This window comes from Chanodichthys erythropterus, chromosome 1 (genome assembly GCF_024489055.1).
Source record: "Chanodichthys erythropterus isolate Z2021 chromosome 1, ASM2448905v1, whole genome shotgun sequence".
Classification (NCBI taxonomy): Eukaryota; Metazoa; Chordata; class Actinopteri; order Cypriniformes; family Xenocyprididae; genus Chanodichthys; species Chanodichthys erythropterus.
In genome coordinates this window covers 23,059,886-23,079,311 of record NC_090221.1, presented here as the reverse complement: position 1 = coordinate 23,079,311, position 19,426 = coordinate 23,059,886, and the positions used below count along the sequence as shown (strand labels likewise).

The 19,426-nt window shown below is 38.7% G+C and overlaps 1 protein-coding gene across 2 annotated transcripts; it reads right to left on the bottom strand.

Annotated features, from left to right (window-relative positions):
* Positions 1-1,050: 1,050 nt before the first annotated feature.
* On the bottom strand, positions 1,051-18,729 carry zgc:110843 (uncharacterized protein LOC541492 homolog). Of its 2 annotated transcripts, none has more exons than XM_067390722.1 (3): positions 18,522-18,729; positions 11,288-11,460; positions 1,051-1,695 (listed from the first exon to the last, which is right to left on the bottom strand). In XM_067390722.1, the coding sequence occupies exons 1-3, from the start codon at positions 18,592-18,594 to the stop codon at positions 1,606-1,608; spliced, it is 336 nt and encodes a 111-aa protein (XP_067246823.1). In that variant the 5' UTR covers positions 18,595-18,729; the 3' UTR covers positions 1,051-1,605. The 2 variants fall into 2 exon arrangements, with proteins under 2 accessions (XP_067246823.1, XP_067246813.1); XM_067390712.1 differs by having other exon boundaries at positions 1,053-1,695; positions 11,288-11,490; positions 18,522-18,685.
* Positions 18,730-19,426: the final 697 nt, after the last annotated feature.

Here is a 19,426-nt window from a genome sequence, read left to right as displayed (position 1 = left end):
TATTGTGCCTTTAAGGACCTATCAGCCTGCACCATGTAGTTTCATGACAGAAATGTGTATATTGGTAAAAGCAGTAAATTTGCATGTTAAAAGTTCAACAAACATGAATCCAATGTGAAATCTGCAGCAGGACATTTTTTTGCCTCACATGTGCCTGATCGCTTAGATACCTATTAAGATGACTGCACTCCACCTGTGGAATTAAGGTGATGTCACATTTACCATTGCTCTGCCAACTTTCAAAATCCAGCCAGTTCAATAGGAATTTTCGTGATCTGGAGTTTCACGTGAGGGCGAAAAAATTCCCAACACAGATTTCGCAACTGGTTCAAGTTGGTCGCTTGGATTTGCCATGTTGACCAACAGAAAGCTGCTTGGTTTGAAAGTGACTTCTGTGTGAGATGTGCTTCATAAATCTCAACATTGGCAACATACTTTTTATGCCAGCAAAATGTTAGTGTAAATGCTGAATGCAGGAAAAGCAGGAGCCGAATGCAGGAAAAGCAGGTGCCGGCCAATACTGAGCCAGTGTTCAGACGTAAACACAGAAGCTTGTTGCTTCATAGTATTAAGGTTGAACCACTGTAGTCACGTTGACTATTTTAATCAATGTCTTTAATACCATTCAAAAGGTGCAATGACATTGCTGCCTATGTGTGGATCAGATACCCTCAGATCAGATCCCACCTGTGGATCAGATACCCCCATCAAAAATATCTTCTATTTGTGTTCCGAAGACAAACAAAGGTCTTACGGGTTTGACATGAGGGTGAATATTAATGACAGAAATTTCATTGTTTGGTGAAGTAACACTTTAAAACCTCACACATTCTTCAGAGCCACAGGGGTGATGCCTCAATGCCTTCAAAATAAAACCAAGGGCACTGAACTGATACAGTGGCTCCATCTGCTGGATGTAAGCAGAACTTCAGCAGGGGATCTCTAATTTCCTGTGTTTTGCAGCAGTACAGGAAGTAGAGCACATTATCTCCCACATCCTGTTTTAAAACTATGGCTTGAGATAACCCTGCTTAGTGAATATATGCAGAACAGAGTGTGAAACAATGACAACCATTTCAAATCATGTTTATTCAAAATGCACATCATCATACAGCAAAATTCACATGGCCTTCTTACAGATCATTATGGAAAATATACTTACATGCGGTCTTGAAAATGGAACAGAGAATAGTATAAACTACATGTTCAAGTCATAATCACTGAAAAGTTCATTAAACCGTGCATAATAATTCTGACTCTCTCATCCACCTCTCATCCACATTCATCTGCGCTGTAGTGCAAAGTCATATTCGAATACAAGCACATTTAAATTATATGGGTTGTGTTAGAGGTGGAGAGGAAGGCCAAGTGTAAAACCACACAAGTTTACAGTATGTTTGCTGATGCATGTCTGCAGTGCTACAGGAAGTCCTCATGTGAATGAAACGCATTAACATTGAGAATTACAGTAATTGTGACATGAAATCCTCATCCGGTTACTCTCAGCTCCAAACAATGGAAAACACTGATGAAAACACACACACACACACACACACACACACACACACACACACACACACACACACACACACACACACTGAATATTTAAGGGTTTTTCTTCTTAATGATCAGCGGTCCAACATTATCACCCGTTTCCTCGTTGTGTTTGGTATGCATGCCGTCGCAGTAGGGAAACTGTCCAGGGAACAAACAAACACATACAAATCACAACCACACTTGATGATCTTTAAGTTAATAATGACACATCTCCACAGCCCCTGTGGTTTTGATGTTTATTCCAGTACTTTGCATTAGTACGTCTGCAGGAACCTCTTCAAGATTACTATGGTGCTTCTGGACGTGCCAAACAGTGTCATGAGGGTTCACAATTTTGGGTGAATTATACCTTTAACCCTCAAAGTGACTTACAAATGAGGAATTTTATTAATAAGAGAATTATGTTTTGTATCATATTGATGCATCAGGCATTTATGTCTCATATAGCATTATGTATAGAGAACATGGAGCTCAGAGCCGAGGAGGAAGAAAACACCTCAGTGGCCCAAACTGAGCAAAAATATGCCATTTGGTGAAGATGTTTATATGGCCAAAAGTTTAAGATTGTGAAATGTAAATCAATACATTATAGTTCTTTATAACAGTATAACTGACTACTTGCATAAATGCATATACAGGTGCTGGTCATATAATTAGAATATCATCAAAAAGTTGATTTATTTCACTAATTCCATTCAAAAAGTGAAACATGTATATTATATTCAGCCATTACACACAGACTGATATATTTCAAATGTTTATTTCTTTTAATTTTGATTATTATAACTGAAAACTAAGGAAAATCCCAAATTCAGTATCTCAGAAAATTAGAATATTACTTAAGACCAATACAAAGAAAGGATTTTTAGAAATCTTGGCCAACTGAAAAGTATGAACATGAAAAGTATGAGCATGTACAGCACTCAATACTTAGTTGGGGCTCCTTTAGCCTGAATTACTGCAGCAATGCGGTGTGGCATGAAGTCGATCAGTCTGTGGCACTGCTCAGGTGTTATGAGAGCCCAGGTTGCTCTGATAGTGGCCTTCAGCTCTTCTGCATTGTTGGTTCTGGCATATCGCATCTTCCTCTTCACAATACCCCTTAGATTTTCTATGGGGTTAAGGTCAGGCGAGTTTGCTGGCCAATTACGAACAGGGATACCATGGTCCTTAAACCAGGTACTGGTAGCTTTGGCACTGTGTGCAGGTGCCAAGTCCTGTTGGAAAATGAAATCTGCATCTCCATAAAGTTGGTCAGCAGCAGGAAGCATGAAGTGCTCTAAAACTTCCTGGTATATGGATGCGTTAATCTTGGACCTCAGAAAACACAGTAGACCAACACCAGCAGATGACATGGCACTCCAAACCATCACTGACTGTGGAAACTTTACACTGGACCTCAAGCAACATGGATTGTGTGCCTCACCTCTCTTCCTCCAGACTCTGGGACCCTGATTTCCAAAGGAAATGCAAAATTTACTTTCATCAGAGAACATAACTTTGGACCACTCAGCAGCAGTCCAGTCCTTATTGTCTTTAGCCCAGGTGAGACGCTGTCTGTTGTTCAAGAGTGGCTTGACACAAGGAATGCGACAGCTGAAACCCATGTCTTGCATACGTCTGTGCGTAGTGGTTCTTCAAGCACTGACTCCAGCTGCAGTCCACTCTTTGTGAATCTCCCCCACTTTTATAAATGGGTTTTGTTTCACAATCCTCTCCAGGGTGCGGTTATCCCTATTGCTTGTACACTTTTTTTTCTACAACATCTTTTCCTTCCCTTCGCCTCTCTATTAATGTGCTTGGACACAGAGCTCTGTGAACAGCCAGCCTCTTTTGCAATGACCTTTTGTGTCTTGCCCTCCTTGTGCAAGGTGTCAATGGTCGTCTTTTGGACAACTGTCAAGTCAGCAGTCTTCCCCATGATTGTGTAGCCTACAGAACTAGACTGAGAGACCATTTAAAGGCCTTTGCAGGTGTTTTGAGTTAATTAGCTGATTAGAGTGTGGCACCACGTGTCTTCAATATTGAACCTTTTCACAATATTCAAATTTTCTGAGATACTGAATTTGGGATTTTCCTTAGTTGTCAGTTATAATCATCAAAATTAAAAGAATCATTTGAAATATATCAATCTGTGTTTAATAAATGAATATAATATACAAGTTTCACTTTTTGAATGGAATTAGTGAAATAAATCAACTTTTTTTATGATATTCTAATTATATGACCAGCACCTGTAAATATCAGCTGTCACACAACACTATTTTCAACTAAAAACAAAGCTTTGTGTTTTGGCCATTCATTTACACGACAACAGTGTTTTGGGGGCCTCAAAATGGGTTTCAAAGTGCAAGTTTTTTGTTATTGTCTCCACGTAAACTACAAAAACATGAATTTGTGAATACGCTCCTATAGACTGAACATGTAAAACTCATGCACATGATGTCAACGTTGTGTTTCTTTACAAAGTGACATAGCCAACTACTGTCCTGGCAGCATAATACAGTGTTTGTAGACGTTTTCACGTATCCGTGTGAACAGGGATCGTTGTGACGACGTACACAGAAAAAAAAAACGTTTCCGTTTTTAGTACATCATTGTTGTGTAAATGTACCCATAGTAAGGTGATTTAAATGCTTAGTTTTATGATCAAAGATCTATTAGTTTTTATTAGGGATGCACGATAATGTCGGCACAACATCGGTACAACATCGGTATCGGCCGATAAAAGCTTAAAATGACCATCATCGGCATCGGCCGATATGAATATTTCTGCCGATGAGCCAAACCGATAGGGGGGGGCGTGTTTCATGTGCGCGCGTGACGACCATGAACGTAGCTTGAGCGCCAAAAACTTAAACTTACGACATGTCAGCTGTGTGGCGGCATTTCGGGATCTGTCAAACAGATAACAAAGTTGCTATTTGCAATATTTGTAAAGCACAAGTGATGCGAGGAGGCGTAGTGCTTGGCCGGCCGAGTGACACGGACAGAGGAGTGCAGACTACCAAAACTACCCTGCTGGAAGCAGTCAATCATCGCTTCAACGATGTGCATTGTGAGGCACTTTATTCTGTTGCAACCATGCTTGATGCCCGCTACAAAGACCGGTACTTTGACGAGGAAAAAAAGAGGAGTGCTCGCAACCTGTTGCTCAAAGTTTTGGATGACATGAGCGGCATTGAAGATGCCAGCACAGAGGATCCCCCAGAGAAGAGGACCCGAACAGGATCACTGCTGGACATGTATGACGAAATTCTGGAGGAGAATGTAATATTTGAGGAGCAAGACAAGACCGCGTCAGCGTCACAGGTAAGCATAAAACATGCACAAATGTAGGTTATTATTTACATTAAAAAAAAAAAAAAAAAAAAATCACTTTTGGACCGAAAGCATCCTAATTAATGATGCGACTTTCACTATTATTATTCTGCAATGTCATAACATAGATAATTGCCTATTTATTATCATAATTCGCTGTGTACGGTAGTAATAATAAACGTGCAACTAATAAATCATTTGATTTCTGGAAGAAAACGTTAGAGCTCTGTTAATGCCTAAAGCATAAAGTAAAAAAAATATATATATATATCCGTAAGTAATATTTTGGTATTCTGTTACTTCATAGGTCATCTCATACCTGGCCGAACCCACAATTCCCAGGAACCACAGTCCATTGGAGTACTGGAAGTGCAACCAGGCCCGTTTCCCTGCCCTCGCTCTTGCTGCACGCAAGTACCTGTGTGCGCCTTGCACAAGCGTTGACAGTGAACGGCTTTTTAGCGTTGCCTCTGATGTGATGGATGAAAAGAGAAATCGAATGGACGGTGAAAAGGCAGAGATGCTCATTTTTCTTAAGAAAAACCTACCTCTGGTATTAAAAAAAATAGCTGAACAGAAGCCTGCCGGTCAGCCGAAGTTGTCACCCTAGTTAGTTGGACTGAAAAGGTTTGCACCACTCAAGTTCAAGTAAAGGATAAGATGTCCTTGTATTTTTATTTTTATTTTTTGTGGCTCACAAGATAATATGTGGAGCTTGGTTTTAAGCTTGATTATACTTTAAAGTGGGTCCTCAGGACTGAAGTGGAGGTCTGGACTACAGCTGCTTGTTTTGTGCACTTGAAGTGTTTTCTGTAAGTTTCAGTACAATGTCATGTTAACCACTATGTTGGGGGAGCATTTGGTAGACCTGTTCCAGTAGGAAAAGATGTAAAAAAAATTTGAAAATTTATTTGGATTTATTTTACTCTTAAGGACTGAAGTTTCAAAGTCTAAACTTAAAAATAAAATGTTGCACTGGCATATCATTTATTCTCCAAGTGAAATAATTGACCTGTTTTTCAGGTGTGAATGTCTGTCTACATTTGTAAAATAATACATTTATGGTAGAATCAGTACAGAAGAGATACATGGATTTCTCTTCAGTAAAATTAAAGTTTAAATATATCAGGCGAAAAATTTGTATATATATCGGTATCGGCATCGGCCAAAATTATTTTGAAAATATCGGCATATCGAATATCGGCCAAAATCCAAGCAAAAAAAAAAAAAAAAATTACAATGAAACAGTACAGTGAAAATTAAGGGCTAGTGGCCTGTTGCACAAAGCCGGTTTCAGTTTGTACCCAGGTAAGTTCAAGATTAGTTTGAGCAAACTCTGTTTTTTCAGGCTCATGAAGGTGGATTGGTTTTTAGCGGGTTTCATTGCTATGGTAACTTACGCTACATGGCTAACCTGCTCCGGAGCAGGTTTTATTCTGGTTTAGAGATGGCAGACCAAACCTCGACTAATCAGGTGTGAGTAGTGGCCTATATCTGATGCAATAAAGCCACTCCCCCTGCATCTCTCGTCCAAATTAAATCAGTTTATATTGAAAACATTTTAGAGACAAAATTGCCCATCTTTTGCTGTTAATTCTTTATTATATTTATATTAAATAAATTATAATTTATATGACATTCATAATTATTATATTAATTAACAATATTAAACTTTGCTTTTATATTAAAATAAATATATTACATGCATTAATATATAAAGCTTTAAAACAGGTTAAGCTTACATATATTCTTTTGATCTCTTTGTGAAGCTATATAAATTATAAGGCCTATTTGTTTGATTCACATGCATTGATATAGTTTTCTTTCTGTCAGTTGCCTTCTGAAACATTCACTGTAGCAGCAGTGTTTATTCCTGCTTTGTAAATGCATTTAATTACATGATATTTTTTCATAGCGATCTTTTAATGTTCAGAAGAGACGTGAATTGCGCGGCTCTCTCACGAGAAGTGAATCAAAAGGACGTTCTTCATGTTCTGTGTGATTGTCTGTTTGCCACATGTCACACATTCAGGTGCGCGTGCTTCAGAGTTAATCGCAAAACTCTGGATTAAACCTGAGTTGATAGAGAATGTTTATACCGAGCTTTGTGAACCCATTGAGCCTGATCTAAACCAGTTTGGATATATTTGGATTTGTCAACTCCAAACCTACTCTGAAACTCAGAGTTTGTTCAACTAGCTTCATGCAAAAGGTCACAGATGTTCAAAAAGTCTGGATAGTTCTGGATCAGAAAGATCTGGATTTGGAAATCTCATGTTTTGCTATCCAGGATCAGGTTATTCATCTTACTTTTTTGCGGGTTTTTCAAAGCAAAATTGGATTGGATCACCTTGATCCAGATACACACTTTTTCAGATTACAAAATCTGGATTACTTGTAGGGCTGGGTGATATATCGAATGCTTTTGTCACGCGCATTTCGTCAGTAAAGCCGGTTCCCTGATTGCCGCTAAATCGCCATCACCTGCTTTCAAATGAAGCGGCATTTAATAGACAGAGCCGTAGTTCACTGATATGCCACGCAATATCGCGTTCAATATCGACGGCGATTCATATCGATACTGTCTATAGGCCAATTTCACACTTCCGGGTTTTTGGCTTCCGGAACGATCCACGCAGTGTAAAAGCTTTTCCGGTTACAGTGATAGATAGCCTCGATCAGAACCAGCTCGGGAATCAAAGTCGTTTTACGAATTAAATGTCATGAAAATGTTTGAACGTTCTTGGTAAATTATTGGTGAGACTACAGAGCTCTCATTAAGAGCTAAATTTAATAAATAATTTGAAGTGATGGCGGTTAAACTGGTTATTCTTCGTGCATGTTTGGCGCGGCTGTGCATTATCGCGCTCCATGTGCTGTAAAGACGGTGCCTGCGCCTCAACGTGCATACTATCCATCCTAAATAGTAGTCTATGTGTAATATGCAGTGCTATTTAGGGTGGATAGTATGCACATTGGGATGTATAGAGTGCTTTTAGCGACGTGCTGGGGAAATGATCAGCTGGAAGCTCCCTTATCACGCAAGATCCTCTGATTCATGAAACAGGACCACTCGCACCCTGATATTTCTGGATATAAACCTTACAGTCTGATATAAACACTTCAGTCTCTCACTCATTTTCCTGTCGTCATCATCTTAAAGTGTGTATTATGCACAGTATTATTGTGCTGTTGCAACATTAATGCAAAGACTGATAGTTGTACAATGTGGTGTTGGAAATTAATTAGGTCTTAGTTTAATCGATCAGGATTAGTTATAACATGCTTGAATGTGGGATGATGCCATATGAGATTACATGCTATATATATATTTAAAACATATTAAACTCACGACAATATCAGCTAACACACGACGTAACAGTTACGTAATGTATTCGTACTTTTTGGTAATGTCATGACTTACTAACTGACAACGTAACTACGACGTCGCATGCCAGTAATTTCATTACCTTCAGATTACCATCTCACAACATCGTCAGTACGTTCTCCTAACGTTATAAGATTACCAAGAACGTTCCAAATACGTCCTCTATTCGTAATATATTGGTAATTCCATGACTTACTAGTAACGTAACTACAACGTTGTATGCCCGTAATAATATTACCATCAAATTACCATCTCACAACGTCGTCAGTACGTTCTCCTAACGTTACAAGATTACCAAGGACGTTCCAGATACGTCCTCTATTCGTAATATAATGGTCATTCCATGACTTACTGGCAACGTAACAGCAACGTCATGTGCTCGTAATTTCATTACCATCATTTACACATTCTTTATATGTTATTATTACCAGAATTTGCAATATAAAACGTGTAATTAAATGTCAGACACAAGACTGAAATGTCCCCTTAAGAAAAAAAAAATGTTTCTTTTCACCAAATCAGAGTATGGATGACTGCTTTTTATATATAGTGACGTGACATACAGCGCGCGCCTCCACAAATGGAGTGCGCGTGTGCCCACAGTATGTTGATAAGAGTGTAAAGTTAATTTTTTTTATTGTTATGTTTACGTTAGTGCAGGTGGCCGTTAGAGTTGCCATGGCAACCGGGAAAACATTCAAGCTGCTGGAGAGGACAGCGTCGACGTTTCTCCGTGTTTCTCGTCAGTTTTATAGCAATAAAGTTCAACAACTGCGTCAGATTGGTTAAGTAACATTACCCACAGTCTACTTTAAGTACTTTTGTTAATATTTTTACCTCTGTGATTTCCTTGATCGTCTGAAATATATGTTAGCAAAATGTTACGTTAGCATAGCATATGTTTTTAATGATACTGAGAGCAAAACGTCTTGAATGCTTTTATTTTATGTTTCGCTGTAGGCTATATGTTTTTATTTATAGTTTGAGTGTATTTCATTATTTTTATTTGGAGTTTTGTTCATGTTCTGTGTGTTTTTCAAAATAAATGAATTGAATTCATTTCGAGTCTGCATTCATCGTTCACAGCTGTTGGAATAGCCTTTACATTAGTTTGGGCAAATGAGGACATAAATTAGGTTAAACTACTGCATGTCCGCCCATAGAAAAATAAATAAATATAAGAATTACCAACTGATGACCAACACACAACTATTGATACACAACGTTGCCACGACGTCGCAGTTACCAACTGGCAACGTCACAAAGTTACGTTGTGGCGACTTATAGGCACCTTTCACTTTTCCGGTTGCCACGACGTAACTAGTTACGTCGCCACGACGAAAGTTTGGTCACCAAATTACGTTGCAGTTACGTAACAGTCACGTATTTTGGTATTATGTATGTCGATTGTATATCCCCCATTAAAGTATATATTGGGAGTTTTTTTTAATAAATTATATAAATAATGTTCGTCGTACGTAATACGATCGGGGAAATTGCTGAATGAGTAGCTGCGTAGCCTTTACTGTATGACAGCTGGTAATATAATCCACCTGCCGGTAAATTCAACGGTCTTAGCGGCCGTACAAGCTACAAACCAGTAGAAAATATTTTCTTTGTAGATTATACAAAAGCGACTTGGAAAACAGACAAAACAGAAAAGGTAAGAAGCGATATTTGCGAAAAGAGCATATCAATCTAATAGCCGTAGACGCATAGCGGAACTAACTTTACCCTACGTCACGTGATTTAATTCCGATTCTTGTGAAAAAGGCCTACCCTGCGTTCCAATGTCCATACTATCCATCCTAAATAGTATGTGAGATTAAAATAAGTGTGTCCCAAAGCATAGTATGTTGTATGGCAAAAGTCCCCGGATGGTCTACTATTTCCGGTAGATTTTCGAAGTGTGGATCCGTGCACACTATAGAGGCTAATATTGCCCACAACCCATTGCGCATTGGACGAGGATTCAGTTCAGAACTACAAACACGAGTAAAAAGTGTTAAAAAACTACAAAACATGGCGGATATATGCAATCGACGCTGAGAGATTTGAGTGACTAATAATCAGTTTAACCTGATAGAAAATATATATGTAATGTTACCCGTATTATTTTTCATCTGCAAATACCAATGTGGACTTTTATGAAGATCCGATAATGGCCATTAACTTTTAAATGCATCATTATGCATTAATATGAGCAGAGTTCTCCACATGAAAGACCCGCGACTGCAGATCAACGTGCTGCATTTCACTCCGATACGGTAGGAAATTAGCTAAATGAAATGTGGAGGAAGTAAGATGATTGACAGGCCAGTTTACGGTGACAGGATGCGACAGAGAGAAAAGACGCGATTGTATGACGTGTTAGTATGTCCCAAAGCTTGTCTACTCTTTTACTACACACTCAAAAGTAAGTACATTTTGTTCACAGAAAGAGTACATACTTTTAGGGCGTAGTATAAGTAGGCGAATTGGAACGCAGCACTATTAAATGCCACTTCATTTGAAAGCAGGTGATGGCGATTTAGCGGCAATCAGGGAACCGGCTTTACTCACGAAATGCGCGTGACAAAAGCATTCGATATATCACCCAGCCCTAATTACTTGTACTCTACAGAGCCCCTAAAGGGACATGGTGATAGAAAGAATATGAGATGGGTACAAAAAAAAATAAAATTTCCAATGCTTTTGCAAAAATTTAATGTAGCGTTCACCCGAGAACTTTTGACTGTTTCATCTCTTATTTTTGTACTAATGCAATTAAAAGGCCTTTTACTTGCTAAAAAAGTATAAACTACCAATCAGATGACAGAAGGCATGGAGTAGATTGCGTACAACAGTTATTTTAACCAAATTTTGATCATGTTGATCATTTGGAAGCCTTAGAAAATTATGTTTCAACTGTGATACAGTAGGGTTTACTGGGTTAAAAGTGGTTCATGCAGATTAATCTCCAAACAGACCAGCGGGCATTAAAATCCTATTAACATGATTCATCAAGGTGGTTTCACTCACCTTCTTGGACCTCCAGCAGCGGCAGTAGACGGCCTTGTTGCCGATGTCCTCTATGTCAAAACTGTGCACTACTTTCGGGCTGTCTTTGTTGATTGACATGTTGACTCTGCTCTTGGGACTGCTCTGTGAACTGAAGTAGCGCGTCAGCAGGTAGGTGCTCAGAGCCGCGGCCACTGCAACAGGAACGATGGTGGTCAGCTGATCTGCAAATGTACACACGGGGGGTGCTTGTTTTTGAAAGGGCCTGGAGGTTGCCCGCACACTCTTCTACATACTCACTGTGGACTCTCAACATATTAAAACTGAATTTTGGATGTTATGATCTATAGGTAGGCAACTATGAAATCAGATTTTTCTGTTTTTATCATATTTTTTTTTTTTTTCTATATTCTTTTTTTTTTTTTTTTTTCCTGGATTGTGTTTTAATGATTAAATTAAATATCAATAATAGAAAAGCATGTCTAATAAACTGAATTCATAAAACATTTAAAAATTAGTAATTTATTGAAATTTTAAGCAATCATTTCACAATCATTTTTTAGTTATCTTCACAACACATGCAGTACAGAATACAGGTAGCTATTTACTGGCACTATATATTGTCTTTATGTGTCATGTGACCTAAAGTCGTCATGACACTTGCACTAAACCCATGAAACTTAAGGCTTGTTCGACTTGATGCAGCGCCGCAAAGACCGATCGGCGGCTGACTTGAAGCAGTGCATGCTGGTAAGAAATGTTAGGTGTGAAAACGGAGACATGAAGTCGGATATTTTCTGCTTCCCGTAGAGACGCTCGCGCTGCGTTTGCATACTTTATCACAGCTGAAGTGAAATAAATGCAATATTTGACTAATACACTTTTGTTACAGAGACATTTTCATTCAATACTTTATGTCCTGGTTACAGCATCTGTTTTTACAAGAATAAAGTTCAACATAAGCATATATTATTTAAATGCCAATGTAGTGGGGTCTACGTTTTATTTTTATAAACATGACACAATATAACATTGCGACTACAAGAAAAGAGCTTTAACTGTTATAAATACACAGATTTTTGAGCATTACTGGAAGGCGTGACAATAAACACGTAACACACGTGATCGTTGTCATGCGGTGAATTCGGCCAATCGTGAAACAGCTGTGTCTTCATCAGAGCTCGTGCAGCTCCTCTTTAGAAACTGCGCTGGCTGCCTCAGGCGGCTGATCTCGAATTGCTCTTGTGGTACTTTGAAGCCATACGTCACAGTCACATGGTGTCCGCGCTGTCTCAAGTCGGACAAAATTTCTTACCGGCATGCACTGCTTCAAGTCAGCCGCCGATCAGTCTGTGCGGCGCTGCATGAGCTCGAACACACCTACTGTCCGACTTGAGACAGCGCTGAAGTCATGTGACTGTGACGTATGACTTTAAAGTACCGCAAGATCGATTCGAGATCAGCCGCCTGAGTTAAGGCTCTTTCACACAGGACGTGGTAAGCGCTGCGCTATGAAACCCATTTGTTTCGATGGCTTGTGCCGCGCAAGGACTGTGTCGACCAAAGCACAGACGCAGCGGAGCACAGCTTGCGCGCACGCCACGGTCAAAGTTGAAAATAGTTCAACCTCAGTTTTGCCGCTGCGCTCTGTGACGATTACCCACTCGACCAATAGCAACGGGGCATCCAAACAATCGGAAAGCAAAATGGATGAACAGCTATTTACTGTGTTGGAATTTTCAGAGCTATACAATACAAGTTTGCTGGTCGTATAGAGACATTGGGAGAAAAGCTGTGTCATGAAGACATGACAGACACTTCTTAGCACGGGGCATATACTTTGCTGCTGACTGAAAGGTGGAACAACAATCAAGTGATTAGAACTCCCGATACAAGTTTGGAAAACTCCAACTAATGTGCTCTGGCCAGCGCAGCGAAAATCGCTTTGTATCTGAAGAGCTGCGCTGAACCCAGCGGCGAACTCAGCGCATACCGCGTCCTGTGTGAAAGGGCCTTTAGCCAGCACAGTTAAAGGTGCTAAAGAGGATGCTTTGTTTTATACTTTTTTGCAATATTAATTGAAACTGTCTTTACTAGCTGATAAAAGACTATTAGGTGCACTGAAAGTAATAATATTAATATACATCATCTGTGCACGAGGTAAAACATCAGCCAATTGGCCCTCTGGCTTGTCAATCACTACCGTGGTGAGTCCGACATAATGAATCCAAAAAACATGACACAGCGAATGACGGTGGTAAACACTCATGTTCCAATACTCGTGCATGAGTTTTGGGAGGCGTTCCTCTGAAGTGAAGGAGGGGGGCTGTTCTTACGCAAGCGCTCATTTCAAAAACTCAGTAACAGTCTTTGGTTTCTCAGTCGACGAAAAAATCCTCTCTATCACCTTTAAGTTTCTCAAGAGGAGCTACACGAGCGCTGATGACGACACAGCTGTTTCATGATTGGCCGGATTCACCGCATGACAACGATCACGTGTGTTTCATGTTCACGCCTTCAGCTCCACTAATGCTCAGAAATCTGTTTTTATAACAGTTAAAGCTCTTTTCATGTAACGTTAGTCGCGATGTGTCATGTTTATCAAAATAAAACGGATAAAAAACGTAGATCCTATGGAGGACCAAATTACTCATAATGAAATAATTAAATAATGAATTCAATAAAAGAACAATTCAAAGGAAAAGTTTATTCTTTATTAACTTATTTAATTATTAATTCAATTATTAAATAAATCAATAAATAAATGTATCTATTTATTTTGTAAAATTCCATGAAAACACATTTATTGTTTAATATATTTCACAATATCCTCTTTCACACACTATTTTGTTCAAATATAAAAAATTTTCATAATTAAATGTGCTTTTTCAAAAAGCTGTTTTTCATAATAATATGCTGGATTTATTACGAATGACACCTATTTGACGAATCATGCATTTACAAAGCACGATTTTCCCAAAGATTCTTTTCATAATAATAGAGGACATTTCACAAATGCCAATAAACAGGCAGTGGGCGGTGCTTGGAGAGCAGACAGACACGACAAATCGATCTTCGTGTGGTTGGTGACAGTCACGGAACGCCATGTTCCACCCTGATTAAGTTTTTTTCTCCTCATTAAAATCAAATGATCAGCAATGATTGTATTGTATCAAGAGCATTTTGTTTTGTGATTAAACCGGAAAGAATATAGCTACCGCAGCGGCATTAGCGATAGACTGACGCACGCGCTCGTCTGTGTCTGGTCTGTGTGAAAACTGTGCACAAGCCGAAAGAGAACGTTCCGTTTCCGTTACTGATAACAGCGGCAGCGAACACTCAGCATGGTATCAAAATCAACACATCCCCGCGCCAGATCGCCTCTTTTTAACACAAATTAATGTCAACTGAATAGGTTTAATTTGCATTAATTATACGTACTGTGAGATTTAAAATGAAAAAAGTGGTAGGGACAATATCGACCCTGGCAAAAAGTGGTGGGGACATGACATGTCCTATGGTCCTACCTGCAAATTACACCTGTCACATAACTTACTCATTTAAAAGAACTCTGCGTTCAGTGTTGGTAAAGTGTTCCATATGTAGTTAGTCATTAATTTCTAGATCCTCTGATGCACTTATTGCCACTAGCAGATGTCTAATCCAGATAACAGAGCACCACACAAAACATTCCCTTCTACTTCATCTGCACATGAAAACAGTGCGCTTTTAACTAGATCAAGTCCTACAGCCATATTCATTTCCAAAGCTTGTTCGAGATGCATCGAAGCTGTGCAGGCCGATCTCAGAATGCATTTAGAGAGCATGCAACTCCTTTGAATCGCTCTCGCGGTACGTTGATGTCACACACACACCGATCAGCCTGCCCAGTGCACAGCACACATCTCGAACGTTCAGTTCACCTTGCCAGACCTGAGTAATTCATTCAAAAGGATTAGCCAATTAACGCCAAGCACCGCCCACTGTATGTTGATTGGCATTTGTGAAATGTCTGGGAACGTGACGTCAGCAGCGCATTGCATTCTGGTACATTAGGTCACGGACAGTACAGTAGAGACTGGGAAATAGTGGAGGAAGATGTTAAAATTTATATTATACAGTTAAAACATATTAGAATGGTGAACGCTGGCTGTGGTATGAACTATATGCTGACCAGCGTGGAAAAAGAATGTGAAATGGAGCGCCATTTTGTCCCATTTTCGAGACATTCTAAAAAGCTTAACGTGGCGTAATGTAAGTAAACATCATACTAATAGCCCAGAATTTGAACGCAACGCATTTAATTTCACGTTAAACGTTTTCCTCCCATAGAAACTGTAAATAGCTAACAGTTACAGCAAAGCAGATTCTAGGCTCATAGAATATGAACAGAACCCGTCTTATTACACGTTAAGTCACTGTTCATTAACTGTTTTCTTTATGTGAAGAAAATGCCTGTGTTAAAGGTGCGTTCATATTCTGGGCTCGTCTGCTTTTCTGTAGTAAACACCAAACTAATAAAGCATTAGCATTAGTAAATTAAGCCACGTTAAGCTTTTTCACGTTAAGCATGTTATAATGTCCCTCATTTTCTGCCTTCCGGCTTAGAAACACAATGGTGAAAGTGAAACTCAAAATAATTTTGACCAAAATTTGGCTTTGTCATTTGTATTTATTACAGATTAATAACTTCTGATCCGTTTGAATATGTACGTGCTCACGCCATGAATAATGTACGAAAACGCATTTAGAAATGTCATTTGTGATATAGGCCTAGCTAGTTGCGATCACTCTCCGTTGATAAAGCAACACCTCTGATTCATTATTAAGCTTCTCTCTGTAAGAAATCATGTAACGTTATTTATTCCATTTAGGTCCAGTAAAACTTACGTGGTGTAGCGATTCCACAATATAATTAATTTCAGAGCTGCATTACAGATGGTCATGCTCTTATGTTATCCCTTAATGCTTTAACATGAAGAAATCAGGGCGATATGATGATATGCTGGCTGAGATCAATCTATATTGTGTTTATTATTTTATCTGGCAGATATATCGGTGCCACTTAGTTATTAAAAACTGAAATAGAGAAATCTCTTTTGTCCTGTGTGTGGTCCGATAGAAGGCATCAGTATGATTTCTATGTGTGTGTATATCGTGTCCTGGCCACACGACTGAGCGATCGAATGAACACAAGAGATTCAAATATTAGTCCATTTATTTTCAGTAAGTACAAGCAGCTCTTTAAAAAATGAACGTAAATAAAGTCGTTTTTTCATCTGGTGATTTGTATTTATTGTCATTGTACGCTCCTGAGCGTGACATAAAACATGGCGGTGACTACCCAGAATGCAACGCGCAGTGACGCGTTTTTGTAGGCAAAACCCAGAACAGGTTAGCATTTTAGGACTTCCGGTTCCAACGCCGTAAAGTCTATGGGTTTTTTGAATGGGTTTTTGGTAAATCGCCTGAAATAAGGTCTGTGGTTAACAAAGCCTCTAAATACTTTCACGTTTTGATCTATGACATAAAACACACCAGTTATAACCCACTTGTGATTTTTTAAACTTTTACTGTGTCTTCAAATCGGCGGTTGCTAACAAATTGCTAAAAGGGACTACTTCCTTTGGCGGGGACTTTAGACGTCATCATTAAAAACGGGACATTTGGACAGTATTTCTCATGAAAAAGTGGATAAGTATTCATACACAGCGTAGATCATAATCAGTGAGCATGTTTTTAAATAGAGTTGTTTTCTAAATAAAGTTTGAGGACGCTTGGTGGTGACGACGTTGATCCGCGACCATGGTGTGCTGTAGTTCGTTTATAGCCTACTGTTAGCCTTTTATATCTGACGACTTTATTTAGGCTTCAAAATCTATAAATGTTGTGTTAACTTGTAAAGATTATCTTGATAGACAAAACGTGTAAGTGTCATAACCCTTTGTTAAACACAGAGCTTATTTTCTGCGATTTTCCAAAAGTCTATGGGAAAAATGAATAGGCTTTCAGTCGAGGGAACCCGTGCGACGCTAACTTCCGGGTTGGCCTACAAAAACGCGTCATCCCTGGGGCACTCTATTATTATGAAAAGAATCTTTGGGAAAATCGTGCTTTGGAAATGCATGATTGCGTCAAATAGGTGTAATTCGTAAAAAATATAGCATATTATTATGAAAAACAGCTTTTTGAAAAAGCACATTTAATTATAAAAAAATTATATTTGAACAAAATAATAGTGTGTGAAAGAGGATATTGTGAAATAAATAGATACATTTATTTATTTATTGATTTATTTAATAACTGAATTAATAAATAAATAAATAAATAATTTAATTATTTAAGAATAAACTGTTACATAAAATTGTTGTTTTATTGAATTCATTATTTAATTATTTCATTTTTAGTAATTTGGTCCTCCATAAGATCCCACTACATTGTTATTTAAATAACATATGCTATATGTTGAACTTTATTCTTGTAAAAACAGACGCTGTAAGCAGTACATAAAGTTTTGAATGAATGGTCTCTGAAAGATCAGTGTATTAGTCAAATATTGCATTTATTTCACTTCAGCCGCAGCCGATGTCGAACACACCTTTAATCAGCACTAAAATGTAGTCACACGACATATGTCGACACGGATACATGGGTTTTAAGTTAGCAGAGCCTGTCTATCACCTTGGTCAGGTGAGAAAGATTTACCTCAGACTGTCCAACTGATTACCGAAACTCGGTTCTCATGAAAGGTTCGTTTCGCAATTCTTTGACGTCATCACGTGATCACTGACATCTCGACATAACATATTACATACATACTCAAAAAGCAGTCATAAAATGGAGTTGTAAACATATTTCTAGTACGTTTTTATTATCTGTGAACGTGAAAGAATTATACAGATCGATTCGTTTTATTGCCTACTAAAATATTGTATTGATTTAAATATCCAAATTGCATGTTATATCTATTATTCCAACAAAATGCCTGCAAACTTATGACCTAATAACGCGTGCATGCAGTTAGCTTCATAATTATGCTGACCTGTATTGCGTTAGAAAAATGTCAGTTTAATATCACCTAATCTAAAATAATTTGTAATCTAAAATTAATATAATATTCGGATTCACAACATGGAAAGGAACATTCCGACAAATATGTGTTGATTCTTTATAGCATTGATAGACTTCAATCCGTCAGGGTTGCCACCAGCTATAAATTCAAAAAATAAAAATAAAATAAATAAATCGCTCTTACCTTTAGAAACCTTGAAACCCGGTATTAACCCCGGTTTGGTAAGAGCTGAAAACCCTGGCACTTGAGATGCCATGACGGCACAGTTGTTAGGACTTCAAGTTTAAGGGCACCACAAGGTCTGAGACGCTGAACCAGAGTGACGCCGTCACTGCGGAAACTCTACGTAATTGCGTCACTGGATATTTGACCAATGACTGAAGAGCGTGATCTACTCGCACTAGTTGTAAACATGGGGTGCTTCTCAATTCTTATTTGTGCATCCTCGTTTCCTTTCCTTGCTTCCTTTCCTCGCGTCTTAGCTCCACCCCTCCAGGATGCGAGGGAAGGACGCAAGGAAAGACGAGAGGACGGAGGAATTGAATCAAGTGAAATGATAAATCCTCGCTCCCTTTAGCGTCACTTCAAAGCGTCATCAGCTGCGCTCGAGGGATCTACCCATATGTTGTTAAAGTTTGGTTATTTAAAAAAAAAAAAAAGAAATATTAATAAAGCAAGATGCCTAGTTGAAATATATGAGATATAAAGTTTATTTAATCTGTAAAAGTAAAGCATACATTTAAATTATTGTGACAGATAAGAAGGGGGAGAAGAATTTATGCATGCGTCAGGTTACTCGATGAGAAAGACTTCCGCAAAGGATGCACCTGTGTATCCTCGCTCATGACTCCTCAGGAAGCCTCCTCACTCCTCGTTCCTCACCTCCTCGCGGTGCAATTAGAGAATTGAGATGTCCTTCAAGATGGCTGAGCTCGATTGTTTTCCGGGTCATAGGATGGAGGACGGAGGAGCGAGGAGGGATATTGAGAAGCACCCATGGGACCCAAATCCCTCTTTAGCGCTCCACTGGCAGTTTGGTACGGATTATCTTATTACACTTTTTCTTTTTAGCCGTGACATTTAAATAT

Excerpts from the sequence above, each read along its gene's own strand:
- zgc:110843 (XM_067390712.1), bottom strand. The coding sequence starts at position 18,594 with ATGGCATCTCAAGTGCCAGGGTTTTCAGCTCTTACCAAACCGGGGTTA. Across the intron at positions 11,491-18,521 it reads GGGTTTCAAGGTTTCTAAAG|ATCAGCTGACCACCATCGTT; the intron begins GTAAGAGCGATT and ends GTACATTTGCAG. Across the intron at positions 1,696-11,287 it reads GCTGCTGGAGGTCCAAGAAG|TTTCCCTACTGCGACGGCAT; the intron begins GTGAGTGAAACC and ends TTCCCTGGACAG.